Here is an 18,020-nt window from a genome sequence, read left to right on the forward strand (position 1 = left end):
CCTGATGCTGATGGAAAGGCAATGATATGTGAACAGGAAATAGGACGGGATCCAATAACTCTCTTGTCATCATAAAAAGTAATCAAGTGGATGCACCAGAGAACAATGCTCTCCCCTCTTTTAGGCAATATTCTTACTAGAACAGTTTTCCATGACTGTTTCCAGGACTGCAATGGTTCAGACAGTGAAAGATGCAGATTAGCCAACACAAAATTAATAGCTGCAAGAACAGCATAGACATTTCTCAAGAATTCTGGACCTTGTCTACTGTCTTGCTGAAACCTGAAATTATGCAAGTTTCTAGGCAAGAATAAAGCACTGGGAGAAGAGATGACTCACTGTAGACTGCATCATCACTCTACACAGGCTGTCAATTCAGCTTCAGGTTCACTCAATGTTGTGGGCCGTACATATAAAGTCATAAATTGGTTAGGATACAAATGTTGGAAGGCAAATAGCCTCTGCTCATACGCCAAGGCAGCACCTCCAAACAGAAGGAACTCTTTAGCCACATGTCCCTGGAGCAAATTAAATATCTTTATAAATCCCTCTGAATTAAAATGTCTCACCTCCTATGCAGTCAGTGCAATTCTGTTTACACTGGGGAGCACTCCTGGACACCATTCAGAATATCTCCATTTTCTAAACTGCAATTTCCTGTTCTGGAACTAGATCTAGCTGTCCCCTCAATGAGGGGGGATAGAGCATAAGTACCAGGACGTACAGGGAATCATATCTCATGGACACATACTCAGGTTCCAGCAATCGCTGCTTCACGATCTCCACAAGACTACCATTGCATCTGAACACTATGTTTAATACCCCCTGGCAATGGACCTGTCTTCCAAGAGACTGTACAAATTCACGGTCTACTCATTTTGGCCTCCCTAACGTTACTGCACAAGTGAGATGCAGAATTCAACTATATTCATGGGAAAAAGCAGTTCCTGGATTATAACTGTCATCAAGTTCTCCTATTGGAATAAATGACTTACTGCTTATCTACCTTCTTTTTATGATTTCAAAGATGTCTATAATATTGCCTACCCACACCATTCAGCTGCCTCTTCTTCAGACTGAAGGGCTATAACTATTTAATCCCTCCTTCTAAGGAAGCAATTGTTTTTGTTCAATTACCATGTCATTCTTCTCTGTATCTTCTTTGGTTTTACAATACTCTTTCTGAGTATTCTGCTCTGGCGGGGGGGTTGGACTAGATGATCCCCTATCATTCTGTGAGATGATGCAACCAGAAGTGTAGCATTTAAGACAACAGCAAACCTTACATTTAAGCAGTCTAAAAATGAGATTTTTTCCTTCTCAATACTCTAAACTTGTTGACAGACGTCTGGGTTGAGACAACATTTTGAAGAAGAATCCTCCTTCCCTTTCCTGAGCACTGATGGTATTTTAGGGCTTATCCATGCATTTGTACCACCATGTGACTTCTACTATAAATACATGCAACTTTGCATTTATCAACACTGAATTTCATCTGCCATATTTTTACCAATATCAAAAGGGGTACTATGATTTTTTTCCCCAGGTTCAATATGCACTCTTAATATTTGTCTCCACACCAGCACACCCAAAACACAAGCAGTTTATTCAACTAAACACAAACATGAAATTCCCTTGCAATCTCTGGATTCTCTTCTCCCTGTTATTCACTGCCAGAGCAGTGCTATCAGTGGTCATTTATGAAACTTACTATTGACAGTTTACATAACAATTACATGATTTTTAATTGCTTTGAAGTTTTTCATCCCTGTTAGAGGCAAAATCATATAAAGGAAGACTAGGCAGTAGTTCCTAAAAAAGCTAGTAAACCATAAAAAATAGATGCTTCTTACATCCGAAAGCTCCAAGTCATAATAATAAGAAAAAAAAAAATCTGCAAACTTACTTCCCTCATATCAACAGTTCCTACTGGCTCTTGGATGCCAGTTTTCGTTCCCCAGACTCCCCAATGACAAAAGCTAATGTAGTCCTGTGAACAAGTTTTCCTTCTACTGCTCCACCAAAACATAAAAGCAAAGCACTGTACAAAGATTCATGTTCTTCCTGCTGTTTGTCCTTATAGGCAACAATGCTATAGGGGAGGACTGCATCTAAATGTAAGAGAACTTGTCAGCTAGCAGCTACACTTCCTGCTTTGTGTCTCTTCCTCAGATAGCAGGAAGCTACTTACATCCTCATGTTGGCAGTTAGTATACTCACCTTACCAGGCTTCCAGTGAGACAAAAGAAAAGTTCCATACTCCGAAGAGCTCCAGCATGAAATAAGCCTATCTCTTATTCAATTGAAAATAGCCTATTTATGTCTCCAAGGACTTTTATAAAGTCAGACAGTTTGCAATTCATAAAGTTTTGCCGCACACACAGTGAAAAAAAGCAAAACCAACACACTCCAGAGTATTATGTGCCAAAACCCAAACAATCACAAGATTTTAAGTACTGCATATGTTTTTTTCCTTATGGCTTTACAGCTGTTCGGGCCCACATTTGTGCTTTTAAGTTTGAAACTAAAAATGCTTCTTTTTTTAATGGAAAGTTGATATCCTCACATGATCACAAAACTTCAGAACTCGGTTTAAGAGAATAAACATCACAAGCTGGCAGTATTAAAAAACATGGGCTGATGATACTGACAAGAAGCCAAAAATGGTAATCAGCATGGGGTATTAGGAAGAGTATTCTGTCCTTACCAAATGCAGGTTTTCTCACTTATGAAAAGCTTGCACTTCTAACCTTTTGTGAAATTCATCACCATGTTCCCTCAAGCTTGTACGTCTGACTGAAGAATTCAGGAGCAGCATACTGCAGAGCAACACAGACATTAATTCACAAGGACACTATAGGACTATTAGTAACAAACACAGACTACCACATTTTCAGAAACCGGGACACATTTTTTGGTGTAATAACATCTACCACTCTAATGCAATCCTCATCGCAGAAAAGCAAAATGGTAATTTGATTTTAAACATGATAATTCACTTGGTTCTTCAGTCTGTGTATCTTAAAAGAATGAAATTTCTGGTGCTCCAATACTCCTGTGAGTTCACAGAATCTTGCACTGGATATAATCACATTAAGGCATTCTTTTGTGTTCCCAAAGAAGCTGTATCAAGTTTCACTGTTTGCAATAGCCACCTTGGAATCAAAAGTTTACCTGGGGAATTCAATAACGCCTCCTATTGCAGGAAGACTGAATGCAGCATTTGACTTAAATCTTCTGCAAAGGAATTCTACACTTCTGCTCACAGACCTGTGTTCAGCCAGGTAATGTGCAGTGAGTTAAGTCACCAATATTTTTATTGCCTTTCTATAAGGATGATTACATCTTTCATTCAGCAAACACTGCAATACTGGCTAAGTAAATTCTACCAAAGAGGAAGATTTGTTTTCCAGAGCACTTCTCTTCCAGGTCTTCAGCCAGACCAGGTTCTTAAACTCCCAAACTTACTTAAATCAGAAGCATGCTTATGCAGGTGAGGTCATCTCCCAGAATTCATTCCATTTGCCATTCCCAGTTGATTTAGGTACGAATGTTATGCTTCACAGAGCTGAAATACCAACAGGAACCTAGCCACAATAACTTCTTTTGGTGAGGGACTCTGAAATTTGTTTTGGGTTTCTTCCTACATTGCAATGCTGATGCAGAAAGTCATCAGAAGCAGCAGCATTCTCACTTCCAGGTTAAGTGACCTTGGCTACACAGACAATACCAAGTAGTACAGCACAGCAAGAGCTGGTGCTAAAGACCAAGTATTCATGCTACATACTTCAGGCCTTTTACTTCAGACTAGTTCTGATCTGGTCCTGTGAACTGAAAACCCATTAGTTGCATGCATCTTCCAGTCTGGTTTCATCTGAAAAATATCAAGTTCATGTGATCTGTGATCACTCTGCAATACAAACCTATGTACAGTAAGTAGAGGTGACTAAGATTTGCTTCAAAACTTCACATCTTACCCAAACACTAATACAGTTGCATGCAAATGCTACACCAGCTGATCTAGTGAACCTGTTAGTTGCCTTCTTTCCTGTGTTCAGCTATATCTTTATTTTGAAACAACAGTCAGACCCCTCATTCTCATGCCTAATCAGCTTCCCAAACTGAGGAAGGGATAGTATCTTAAGATACAAGCCCTTGTTCTCTACAGAGGGTGTAAGATTTCAAGGATGTTATAGCTCATAGATGACTCAACAAACAGCCCCAATAATCCTTATCATTACATGACAAAGGACAAAATGTGTATGAATAGAGGGATATTTAGTAAATAATAAGAGGACAAGGCATCATAGACCTTTGTTGCTCATGTTGCTGGCAATATATCAAAACCTTATACATGCCTCAGAGGAAAAATCCAGGGTCCCTATTATGGACCTTTCCCCATGTTTCTGTATTCAAAGAAAAGCAGATACTGGTTTACAAAGTTTCAATAAAGCAAGACTCTAAGTTTCAAACAGATGCCTCCATGATGCCATCTGTAGTATAAGAAAGAATGTTTTCTATAGCCTGTAGATATCAAACAATGGAACAGGCAGCAACAATGGAAAGACAGGATCTGAAGTAGATCAGAAACATTAAGTGAACGTGATCTATCCTGTATTACCACTTTCTAAATCCAACCTGTCCAATGAAATCAAAGGGTCCAACTAAATAAAAGAGAAGGTCTTAAAGGTATGGTGTCCAAGAAAGGAAAGTTGCTCAGAAACATGTTTTTCTTCTTTCAATATTAACTAATGTTTTTAAGAACACCACAGCTTTGTATATGCAGCGTTTCCCAGTCAAGAATGACCTTCCCTGAACACTATCCAGAAATTGAGGTCAAGACCATTCAGAAACCAAGAAACTCTGAAGTCACTTCAAGGCCTGTTCATCTACAATTCGAAAATTTAGCTGAATTTACTCAAAAACTACCCAAATTTTGGCTTCTGTGTGCACACATACAGAAGTAAAACGGTTTATAGCAGCTCACAAATGTACAAAGAACTGAAAAAAACCCAAACTTGTTATATTTAAAAAAACAATCTTCAACAAATGAACAATGGCTCTACTGCACTAAGAGTGTGCACTCTCTTGACTTTGCAACACTCATGTTCATTCTTAACTTCTAAGAAAAAAAAAATCACTGAAGTTAATGTGGTTGTTAATGCAAGAAGCGTTATCTTCCATTTCGGGTTCGAATATATTCTTCGTTACCTGCCCAAGAAACATTCTTATATACAACTGAGATACTACATAGTATAGGATGCAATTTAAGGATAAGCTATCATATCATGGGAGCGTAATGATAGGACACGGGGTAACAGCCTCAAACTGAAAGGGAGTAGATTTAGATTGGATATCAGGAAGAAATTCTTTACTGTGAGGGTGGTGAGGCAGTGGAACACGTCGCCCAGGGAAGCTGTGGATACCCCATCCCTGGAAGTGTTCAAGGCCAGGCTGGATAGGGCTTTGAGCAGCCTGGTCTAGTGGGAGGTGTCCCTGCCCATGGCAGAGGGGTTGAAACTAGGTGATCTTTAAGGTCGCTTCCAACCTGAACCATTCTGTGATTCTGTGATATTAAAAATGCTGAATATACAAAATTAAACAGGTAATCAAATTTATCTTACAAACTCTTAGGGCAATATAAGACCTCTCCTTTTTTTGTAAAGTCACACTGATTCAAATTTCTACATCACCCTCTCAAGTAGCTTTTAAAAGCTCTACACAGTTCAGGCTAACACATGCAGCCGTTCAATGTAAGATCCTTATCTAGTACAAGAGGATGCCACTGAAGAAGTATATTGCGAAAGTCTGCAAAGCAGCTTAAAATTTGCATTAATATGAGAAACTGAAGTATTGCTATTGTCTTCCCACAAGTTCTCCAAGCAAAAATTGTAAGATTGCTTACATGCCATGCTTTACACAAGATGCATCATGCCGTCATTTCTTAAATTGAGCATAGTCTACTAAACATAGGCCAGCCAACAGAAGTCTATGTATACACTATAATCTTTCCAGACACAATGCAGCAAAAATGAAGCAGAAGAAGGCTGCAGATACACCACAGGATTATGTAGTCACAAAAAAAATACAAATCTACATTGATGCAGCTGTGTTCACATAGTATGTTTTAGAGTAAACTTCAATGTAAGGAGAATAAACTGTGTGAGAAAAAGGTGCCTCTAAATGAGTGAAGATAGGTTATTTCCTAGAGGTTGAACATGGTTTAGCTACGTTGATTTAAAAAACAAAACACACCACAAAAAACCACAACACTCCTAACACTGTAATTATATCAATACAAAAATAAAATAGGCACCAGGCACAAGAACCTGTTCTAGCTATTAAAGATACAGAGTCTAGTGCTACTTTTCTGTCACAATGCAAAACCAGACCAGAGCACCATGGAAGATACTCTTCTAATCTTTATCAAATGGCATTAGCCATAAATCAAGTATCACACTGTAAGTAGGAGAGGTCCTACGCAGGTTCTGGGTATCTACTCATAGAAGCTTGAGCAGGTTTGAACATTTTCAATAACCTGCTGATATTAGTAGGTGCCGCAGATGTTCAGTATTTCTTGGGATCAGCTCCTTAAATGAGAAAAAAGTCTCCATCGGTGTAGGCCCTATCCAGGAAAAATCAGGAAAAGAAACTTGCCGTGTAAGTCTACTAGATGAGGGTAGTGCTGCAGCAAACCTTAGTTATTCTAGCTTCCTTCACTAAATTCCCTCCATCAGCCCACTGCTAACCAAAACTTTGTCTAATGCTCTGTGTCAAGGGACTTACTGCAGCCAGAAACAACTGCATCCTTTGCCCTGCTGCCTGCTTCACACTAAAGGCAGAGGAGAAAACCTCACTGCCTGCAGGCTGCAACACAGATGGCCAACATGAGGAACCAGCAAAGGGACTATCTGCTGAAGTTCTGAAGCCCACATAGGTGCAAGATCCCAACAAAAATGCATAAGACACATAATTCCTTAATATGTACAGCTTTTGCTACTGCTGTTATGAAAATAATGGGATGGTTGTTCTACATCTATAGGTTAACGTCCATACTATAACTGCAACTCTTGCATAAATAAAGAGTAGGCCCATCTTTACGTTAGCGCAATCTGTGGAAACAGCTTGGTCCTCCAGGCTGAAAGTGGGTTGCAGACAACTAGTTGCCCAACTCACCACCACCAATTATTTTTGCCAGAGCAGATTTTCTAAGGTGCTTGAACCTGCTGTTCATTACCAAGAAGAGCCACTCCATTTACCATCATTAACAGAGAAAAGTGAAGCAGGACCACTCTCCTGCACCTGATGAAGATGAGGACTGGAAGGGGAAGTCCTCTGCACAAATGCATGAGAAAATACTTGAACTGTCAAAGAGAATTAGTTTTCTTTCCAAGTTATACACAGATGCAAAAAATTAAAAACTTTTCTATTTTTTCTTCTTTGGTTTAAAAAGGTTGATGCCAGTTGCAACAAGTTATTCCAAAGATCAAGCGACTCCTGCTGCATAAGAAGTATGGAAAACCCCGCAATAAGTGCTGGTCAGTGACAGATGAAGGCATCTTGGACTGTCTTGGAGCATCAGTGGACCAGCATCCTGTTTAAACTATTAACCCCAACCTCTGGCTTTTGCCACCTATAAAAAAATAACTTGGCTGATCTGTAACAACTTCTACATCCAAAGAATTCTTTATGTTTCATATAGCACTGTAACATGCACTGTGAGCCTGATGAGACCTTGAGAAAGTCTGTCTTCAGAGATACTCCCTGATACAGGAGAAACATTAACGCAAAAATTGCATGAGCAGTCAGGGTATCGTTATCCTAAAGATTCAGGTTTTTTAGAGATGAACACCAAAGAAAGCCACACAACAGAAAAGAGGAAAAGGATCAACTAGAGAAAAACAGTAAGAAAAAAAAAAAGTAGAGCTATTTAATCCCCTCCCCCCTTTCGTTAATACAAAAACACGCTCTCAGTTTCCAAGGCTTATTAAATTTATTGTTCTCAGAGTGGCTGGCCTTCCACACAACAGCCTGTAGCAGTCACAAAGGTTAATGCAAGCATTTCAAAAAGTACACGATGGCCAGTTTCATCTGCATATACGTTTATAAAGGAAAAAATCAAAGAAACAGCTCCAGGCTCTCAAGATCTACAAGGCTGTACCTGGCACACACCAAGTTTATTATCAGTATTTCATTAACTAGGTTCTTAAAGAGAAGTCCACCTACCATTTCTGACACACAGGACTCATTTTCTGTTCTCTCTCTGTTATTTGAATTCAGGAAGGAAAGCCTAAAACATTTCTTTTGAGGTATAAAGCTGAATAACCCAAAATAAGTCTGAGCTACATGGACATAAGAATAACATTTCAGTAAATATTTAATGTATTTCTGGCTTAGTTAATTTCATTGTCAGAGTAGGAGAAGCTGGCCACTGCATGCAGCTCTCATCTCAGTATGGCGGATCTTCAAATCAATTCGCTAAAAAGAGCATCTCCAGAGATTGTTGAGTGGCTGATTAACATCTCTTGAAAGCCTACAACCATGCACATCTCATGTGAAGGCATCAGGAAGGCTGAGTCAAGTTTCTGACTCCAAATACTTCCTGACTGGTCCCACCAGACACCATGGCCAGAAGCGACCTATTGCCCTAGCTGGCTCTTCACAGCTGCTCACTACGAAGAAGGGGGCACAGTTTTTAGGCTAGTGCTCAAAGCCACAAAATTTGAGTGATGGGATGCACCGTCACGCTCTCCCATTGCCACGTTCACAGAACAGGTAAGCAGGTACCATACTCTCTATACATAAAGTCACCAGCTCATTCCGTAACCGTGCCACACGGTTTACTTGCCAAGTGTACCAGTGAGTCTGAACACCAGCCGTGACCCCAGCCCTAAGCGCGCGTCTGCGATACAATCTCTCACAGGCGAATAAAGCCAATATTCATTAAAGAGCAATAAACGCTACCCCTGAATACCGGTTGCCAGGGCGCAGGGCTGATCCCGCCCAAGGTGACAATTTAGTTCATTCAAGCGTATCCTAAGCTCATGCATTTAGGAAAAAAACAGCGACCCGGGTCATAGCTTTAGCCACCTAATAGCGCCCAAATGAGCGGGGCCGCGCACGCCTCAGCGGAACCCTGCCGCTTTATTGCCCTTTAACAGCCCGCGGGCCGGGGGTCGCCAGCGCGGCCGGCCCCGGCTGGCCGCGCCCACTGCCCCCTCCCCACACACACACACAGCCCCGCCGCGGACACCGCCTCAGCTCGGTAAGATGTCCGACGGGCCGGCGGGGGGCCCGGGAGAACCTACCAGGTAATCCATGTACCGGGGTGGCGCCGGGCGCCTCGCTGCCGAGGAGGTCTCGGGGCCCGCGGGCGCCCGCCCAGCTGACAGCGGCGCTGGGCCACCGGGAGCCCCGCCGTCGGGCGAGCAGCGCTTCCTGCCGCCGCCTCGGCGGCGCGGGGCGGGTAAGGTGGGGGGTCGGCGGCGGTGGCCGCCGCAAGGTGCAGGGCTGCGGGGAGGCTGGGCCGGCGGAGGGTCCGGGGCCGGCGGAGGGTCCGGGGCCGCTGTCAGAGCCGCCCGCCGCCGCCTCACCGCGCCTCACCGGCCCTGCGCGCGCGGCGGGAGGGGGGGGCGTGAGGGAAGGCGGGGGGTGAGGGGGAGGGGCGCGCGGCGGCGGGGCGCGCGCGGCGGGGGGCGGCCGCAGCGCAGCCAACCCCAGCCCCGCCCGCCCGCAGGCAGACCCACGCCCCGCCGCGCGCGACGCCGCGGTCAGCTGATCGCGCACGTGGGGAGCGGCGGAGGACGCTCTTAAAGGCGCAGGCGCCCGGCGTTAGCCGGGGAGGTTTCGGGTAAACGTATTTTCTGAGAGGCTTAGTGAGACGTTACAGGTCAATTTGCTTTCTCCTGCAGCGCAGTTCCCCCCTCCTCGCCTCCGGCGGGAGTGCTGCCGGTGCCCGGGCGGGTGGGCGGGCTGCGGTCTGAGGCGCAGGCTGGGCCGCAGGTCAGGGGCCTGAGCCCCAGCGCGCGCCCCGCTGAGGGCGGAAAGTTCTGGGTGCGAGTGTGGGATGGGGAGTCCGGACAGGCGGCACCAAGGGAGAGAATTAAAAAAATAAAAAGTTAAAAAAAAAAAATCCGCAGCACAATCAAAAGCAATGCGAAAGAAGGAAAGAAGGTTTCTCTTCCTTTCTCCTCGTTTTTCTCCTCATTTTCGGTGGGGATTCAGGAGCAAAGGGGAATGTGTGTTTGTAAGGATATTGGTGAGCAGGTTGGCCCAGATTTAATAAACTGGGGTGGGGGAAGCATAATTCATAGAATCACAGACTGGTTTGCGTTGGAAGGGACCTTAAAGACCATCCACTTCCAACCCCCCTGCCGTGGGCAGGGACACCTCCCACTAGACCAGGCTGCTCAAAGCCCCATCCAGCCTGGCCTTGAACACCTCCAGGGATGGGGCATCCACAACCTCCCTGGGCAGCCTGTTCCTGTGCCTCACCACCCTCACAGTAAAGAATTTCTTCCTAATATCTAATCTAAATCTACCCTTTTTCAGTTTAAAACTGCAGTTCTGGGTTGCATGTTTGTTGTGTTGCCTGTGGCCAGCAGGCTCAGTTACAGTATCCAATGGGTGTCAGAGAGCATTGGTGAGGTTTTCCCCCCGCCTGCCCACAGAGCAGGTAGTTCTTGTCAATGGGTTAATCATCTTCCTCATGCATCTCCTCTAGAAAAAACATGCTTCTTCTAACCCTCCTTACTTCACTTTGGGAATCAATGTCAAATACAGCTGTGTAGCAGATTAAGTTGAATTTAGATGAGTACAAATGAACTTGTTTACTTTGAATCATTAAGAGATTTGCTGATTTTGGTATTTTAATAGCAAAGGGCTGGAAGGAGGGATGCAGGCATGGCCCTTCCTGCTATTCAGTCTTCTGACTGTTTTCCATATAGTCACAGCCATTGCTGGCAACTCTCTGCTGATCATGAGATGTCCTTTTGACAGTGGGAACTACAGGGTGAACAGAGGTGGCTAAAGTACACCTCTCAATAATGTAACAAAGGAGCTGCAAATTACTCAGATTTCATCATTCTTCTGTCATTGTGTGTGATTTTTAACATTTTGCAATGCTTTTCATTTGACCTTTAAAACCCTTTATGTCTTCTTTTTAGCAGCAGTAATACATCACTCTTGAGACTTGCTGCCTTTAGACGCTTCTATAAATGCAGGGTGACTGGAAGAGAATCTGAAGGAGAGCATCAAGAACAAGCAGAGATTTCAGAAGTGTTTCTTATGAGAGTAAAGGGAAAGGACTGGGAATTATTTTTTCTAGAGCCGTTCGAGGGGCAGATAGAATCCATATGTAGAGAGTTGTTGCAGAGAGGATGTCATGTTGGGAAAAGAAGGGATTGGCTTGAATTGCAGCAAGGGAGATTTAGGTCAGACACTGGAAAACACGTTAATGGGAAGGATAATTAAGCATGGACAGACATCACTATCAAAAGTAGTAGAATTTCTGAGAGTGGTCATGAGTTACATAAACATTTCTCAGGTGTGGTTTGATTAGCACTGATTTATATCTGTAGAAAATGAACTAGAAGACCCTTCTGGTTTGTATGAATCTGATAGATCTGATTATGAAGATGCACATGAAGATTATACATGCAAAGAAAAATGCTTGTTCACAAATGACTATTTTATACATGCAGTTTTATTTCTAGCTTGTAAACAATTCTTCATGAGCTGAACAGAACGTCAGTTAACAAAGTCAGAAAAATTCGCATGTACGCACTGCAAATCCCACAGACTTGATAGAGAGAGAAACCAAGCCCAAGTTTATATATTAGTCATTCTGTTCACTGTGAATGCATGAGTCTTTTGGCCATTGTGTAGCCTTATGACACATTCACTTTATGGCATGAAGATGAACATTGGACAATAGCAAACTGTAAGCAGAATACAAGTCCTATAACACATGCCTTCTAGCCTACGTAGCAGTCATCACGTTGCTGAGATTTTTCTAGCAAGTTCTGTAGGATTTCTTTCATCCAAAAGGAAGTTTAATTGTGTATTGGAATATATACCTAATGCAGTGTTAGCTATCTTCATGAAGAAACTTGTCAGCAGGAACTAACACATCAAGATAGAAGAGAAAAGATCAAAGCATTTTAGTGGCGCACAACTTCATGTAGTGGCTATTAGGTAGTAATTCTGGTTCCAAAAAGGGAGGTGAGTTCCTTCACAGAAGCATGAGTGTGTCTTCAGTTAAATCCAGTTGCAAAAATTATTTTTCTTAAGCTTGTATGAAAAATAATCAATCTTGGACTCAGGCCTTGACCCTAAGAAGTGCTGAGCACAACATTTCATTGTCTGTTGTTTATGTCTGTGCAATTTAATGAGTTTGAATGTTTTAACCTATGGTTGTCTCCTGCCAAATTCAAGGTTTTATAGAAATAGCAGTCAACAAATTCTGAAGGTGTAATTGACACAAAATTTAATTGTTCGTTAGTAGATATTAGCAAAATGGGATTTTAAAATGTTAATACCAATGAATATGCCTATTTCTAAATGGGATTAGTCGGGAGGGTTTTTCAGAAGTGTATAGGCAGCTATATAGATACAAGTTGTCCAGCGAGCATTGACGTGAAAAACAACTTGAGGGACAGGCATACTTTAGTATAACTTTTAATCATACCACTTTGATTTCTGGTGTCATTAGTTAAATAGTGTCTGGCAAAGATAATACTTGCATAGAAGTCCTGCAAAAAGTAGTGGTATTGATTCAGTATCAGTACATAGGAACAGTATGGCCAGTGTTCCCAAATCATGGTTTGAATGACCTGAACACTGGGTATTTTATAAAAGGTGCCCTAAAGCAGAGAGACCTAACAGTATATCAGTGACTGAGGCAATCTAAACCGCTTTGTCACATCAGAATAATTTCATTCATTAGGAGAACAAAGTGTATGGTGTGTTTGTTCTCCTGTAGCTCCCCCCATCCCGCCCAATTGCCGTACTTTTTAATGACCTTAAGTGAAAAGCAACTGACTTTTGTTTATTAACAAGAAGGTAGTTGTGCCAATCTTCAGGTTTTACTGATATGAGGTGCCCACATAGCTCTGTTTAAGAAGCTGAATTACAGAAAAAAAATATTACCCTTTTAATTAAAGTTGAGAAACAGAGATAAGGAATTCAGTATCTCTCAAAGTACTGAGAGTGACTACTCATACTGTGTTACATTTGAGCATTACTTTTCCATGGAGCCAGGTTGTTACAGAGGGCATACACGAACTCCCATCTTGGCAAGTCATAGGATAGTTCGCAGCAGGAAAGCAAAACATTATAACATGTAGCTTCGTATTAATACCGTGTACTTACTCTGTAATAATAAAATTGTAGAGAAAAGCCTCACATAAAAATATGGACCTCTTTGACTCAGAATACTCATACAGTAATGTAAATGCTCCCAAATGCTACAAAAGCCCTTTATTGGGCATGACTAAAAATTTAGATTTGGGTGCCTTACAAGATACAAATTGTGGTTAGTTCAAAAAGACAAATGATGTAATAAAACAGTCTGTGATTTCACTGTCAGAACTGAAGTTAGAGCAGAACTAGTTAGAGCAGTTCTGACATTCAGCAGCTGGAAGACTGCTAGAAAAAAAATATTTGAATGGTCTAATGGTAACAGATTTCTAAGTATAAATTTTACAAATTGTGACCAAAAGTATTTCCTAGAAAGATCCTTAAAGGCATAAAAATGGAAAAAGAAATGGACATAGAAACCAACAGAATGTGCTATTTCGTAAGGAGAGTTTGAGTATTACGTAGGGGCCAAGAGCAGTCAGAAGTTGTATTTGCAGCTCTAATTTCAATAGGTGACTTGGAGCCTGCTGGTAAGCAAACTCATGTAACTATTACTGGGTAAAGGGAGAAGCTACTCTGAGTAAATAAAACTTGAAGTGATTCGCAACTCTTTATCTGATATATTGGCAAATGTCAACATGCAGAGATACTGCAGGCAAAGCTGAATGAGTGCTATGGGAGAAGCAAGATCTCTCAGTCAAAAACCTTTTCCTCTTTCTCTGTGGTGTAATGCTTTGCTACCTTCTGGCATTATGGTCACCGTGTCTGCTATGATTAGGTATTTTTCCTACAAAAGAACACGAGGATGTGAAAACAAGCATGCAGATTTTTAAAATGATTTTTCACCTGTTCTCCTCCCTTTTCTTGTTTTCTGAAATATTTGGCTGCCCTTTAGGTAACCTTACTGGCAAAATAATAACAGGCAGTCTAAAAGCAAAGACTAATTGTTAAAAAAGGTCAAAAGTAGAAACCAGTTTCTGACTGTAGTAACACAGATAAAAATCTAGTATAATTTTAATGAATAATTAAATTCAACCTATGGTATATGAATAAAGTAATTGTAATATTAAAGTTGATTTTATATAGGTTATTAACTCTTCCCTGTGCACCAAAAATGTGCAAGAAGATTTGCATGAAGAAATTTGGATAGATTAGTCAATAGATTATATTGCTGAGCAGACTGAAAATTACATATGGTATTTTTTCATTTCTGTGTCACCACAGCCCAAATTGGAGTGCTGTGGACTCATTCTTCATTTCATGACTCTTCAATGAAAGGTCATGAAACAGTCCCACAGCAATAAAAATAATAGTTAAGAGTCCTAATCCTAAACTGGCAACCTTGTTTGAATTATTAGTAGAGCTCGAGGACTAAATGATCACAGGTAGGGAATCTCCCTTGGTAGCTGTCATTCTGTGTTTAAGAAACTGTGTAATTTTGAAACCCTAGACTTAGGGCTTTAGGGTTTCTTCTCATACTCACTTAACAAAGCATTTGACTTTTCTTTGGTTTCTTTTTTTGTGAAATGTAGAAAATAGTGTTTTCCTATGACAAGGTGTTGTGAAGATGTTAAAAAAAAAAAACAAACCAACAGTTGCGATCTGCTTTAACCCTCTACTGCTTGGGGTGCTGTGGAAATACGTTCAAGAGGTGGTTTAGAAGTTGTACCTTCATGTCCCTGCTGAGAATCAACAAGGAGATGATTAGTCCCGTTCCGCGTAATGTCTAGCTTTCTGGGATGAGCTGAACCTTTGGATTTTTGAGTCTTCCATGTGGTACACTTTATGAGGATTACAGTTGGTATACATTTGTTTCTTGTATGAATATTGTTTACAGAGTATTCAAATATTTATCTTTCATGTTCAGCTTGTTTTGCCTTTTTACTAAATAAATAAAGTAATACAGCTATATTATGGTCTTTGCTGTAGTGTTAACATGCAAATACATGTTTTCATCTGTAGCCTTTTCCTTTGTTTTTGACCACATGATGAGAACTCTGTTAGGCCAGAATTACACTTCTGTTCCAAATTTACCCCTGAAAACATTAGAGAGACAATATTCAAACTATAAAATGGGCTGGGTTTGGATCCAGTTCTTAAAGCCTTCCACCTTCCCATTTGGTCTTAGAAAATCCTTCATATTTTCAGAAATTCTTGCATCCTGGTGTTGTGAAGGTGTGAAAAAAATGCTGTTGCGTTAGTAAGAGACAGTATCTCTTATGACCTACATAATATCTTTGTTGTATTTGGAGATTAACAGTGCCCCTCCCACAGGTCTGCCTGTCCAAAAGGGAGGAAGGTGGTGCCTCACGTGAAGCGTGAAGAGACCTAGAACATAGGTCTGACTGGTTGCCAGCATCAGTCCTTCTCCTTACTCTAAAAGAGCAAGATTCAATAATGGCACGCATGAGCTGGTGAGAAGAAATATGAAGTCTCAAAACAAATGAAAGAACAGATCATTCTGAAACAAAATAAATTGCATTTTGCTTATGACCTTGTATTTCATATTTATATTCAATATGTTAACTCATCTTCTATACTTCTATACCTTCCTGAGAAGTCACTGTGACTACAAACCTGTACAATTAAACTTTGCCTGGAGTCTAAATACGGCATGTATTAAGAATATGCTCAGCAATGCATTGCAGCTATTGGTGGAAATGAGCGCTTCATCTCTGGCTGGAAATAATGAACACCAGATACAAAGTCTCAGTGTCTGAAGTCTTTCTACATTTTAATTTACTTTGTTTCTAAATCTTAAATGAAACTCAAAAAGGCTTTTCGCAAAAGGGATAAAATAAATGGTCAAAAATAGTAAGAAATAAATTGTTGGTATAGAAGTACCTTTATGGGAGAAATGAAGACAGGCTTTAGCCTCATCTATGTAGTACATTAAGAAAAGAAAGGACAAAGCAGTAACACATGCCTTAGAGCTTAAACTCCAGTTCACACAAAAGTAATTCTTTTATTCATGTTAGCTAATTTAAGCTATGCAGGCATGTGAACACAAGTTATAATTAAACCTGTTTTGGCTGTGTAGCATATCCTTAGGAGCTCTTATTTTCTTTAAAGCATGTTCTAAAGTCCTACTGACTAAAGTGTGCGTAAATCCTTTCCTGCATATTCCTGATTAATTGAAGTGTGCAACTAATGATAAGGCATACATCTCAACATACAGCTAAAACAGGATTAAAAAAGCAATACCAGAGCATAAGACACTGGAAGCAAAATCTGAAGTATAGATATCAGTGCCTCAAGAAATCATAGCAAGCCTTGAACAGTTTGAGTTTGAAAGAAGAATCCTATGTCGGTCAGAGGCATTTACCAAGAGGATTGTGGTTCAGCCACTTTTCGAAGACAAGGAATAGGGAAAAGGTTCTATCAACTGCAGATTATTTGAAAGGATTCCCATTTAGTTGAAAGGCAAGAAATATGCTTTCCTCAACTAATTGTTGAGGAAAAAAAAAAAGACGTAGCAAATAAGGAGATACGGTGAATTGAAACCAACAAGGTAATTTGGTAGTGCTAGAAAAAAATCATATCTCTCCAAAGGGTTTGTTTCAATTGTAACTCTTCCTGAGACACTTTGTGGTGTGTCTGCAGGTAGAGTTTTGTACATCTGAGGTAATAAAGGTTTGAAGTAATGAGAATAGCTTCAAAAAACCAAATGCCACCAAAACCCAAAAGAATGCAGATAAATCAACTCCATGCTTCCCCACCAGGACAGCAGGTGTATTTTTAAGCTGGAAACTTAAGAAAATAGCGCTGCACTATAAAATATGTCTGGAATAAGGAAAACAATTGCGTGTAACAAAGTGGGTTTTTTTCAGCTCCACTAATCTCTCTCTACTGGGGCTATTATGTAAATGATTTGCATTTTTAAATCACTCAACTTTCTCCTTAGTTTCCAAAAGCAACTCACATACACAAATCTGAATGGGATCTCTACTGTAGGAATAACATGAACAGAAGGCAATCCAAATGTTTTTGAAGCACCATGCCTTCTGGGGTTGGGAGCTTCCACTTGAATACCTGTGTAAGCTCCTCCACCTTCACATGAACTGCTCTTGGAAGGTTTGGAAGGTTGGAAGGTCTCTTTACAAATATCTAGGTACTTGATTTGAAGATCCAATTCATGTTGCCAATAAAACCACTGCTTTCAGTAGGAGCAAGATGCTGGCTACCTGACCTTCGTGTAAAGGGGCTTGTTCAGAGGTTTTTGCAGTAGTTAAACCGGATTTTCCACAGGCCTTATGCGCTCACTTTTACAACTAGGCAGACTTGAAAGAAAAATATGGTTCCTGAGCTCCTGGCTGTCCAGACTTCATATACTCTGAGTGCTCTGAGCCATTCTGTGTCATGTGTGTGCACTCCTGTAGTGCATACCCCATCCATGGCCAAGAGGAAAACGTAAAGCAAACAAGTGAAGTGGCTTAGATATGTTGGTCCAACCAAAACTAAACTGCAAAAGGAAATGAGGTGATATAGTTACATGTCATATAGCTAGTACATTGTTCAAACAATGTGCTTTGCACTTTGAAGCTGACCATGCAGCCTGTGCATTTTTGGAATACATATTTTATCTTTGAACTTAGGCTAAATTAGCATGACAAGATCTGACACCGTTACTCTCTGCATGGAAGATTTTTTTAATGAGAGCC

General features: G+C 41.0%; 1 protein-coding gene across 4 annotated transcripts in view; it reads right to left on the reverse strand.

The window, feature by feature from the left end:
• ARL15 (ARF like GTPase 15) overlaps window positions 1–9,734 on the reverse strand; it is a 231,022-nt gene extending 221,288 nt beyond the window's left edge. For 3 of the 4 annotated variants that reach the window (XM_074570155.1, XM_074570156.1, XM_074570157.1), the window contains exon 1: window positions 9,309–9,734. In XM_074570155.1, the coding sequence (XP_074426256.1) occupies window positions 9,309–9,320 (12 nt within the window). In that variant the 5' untranslated portion in view covers window positions 9,321–9,734. The remainder of the gene's footprint in view (window positions 1–9,308) is intronic. The other variant, XM_074570158.1, reaches the window with a different exon arrangement.
• Window positions 9,735–18,020: the final 8,286 nt, after the last annotated feature.

This window comes from Larus michahellis, chromosome Z (assembly GCF_964199755.1).
Source record: "Larus michahellis chromosome Z, bLarMic1.1, whole genome shotgun sequence".
In the NCBI taxonomy this organism is placed as follows: domain Eukaryota; kingdom Metazoa; phylum Chordata; class Aves; order Charadriiformes; family Laridae; genus Larus; species Larus michahellis.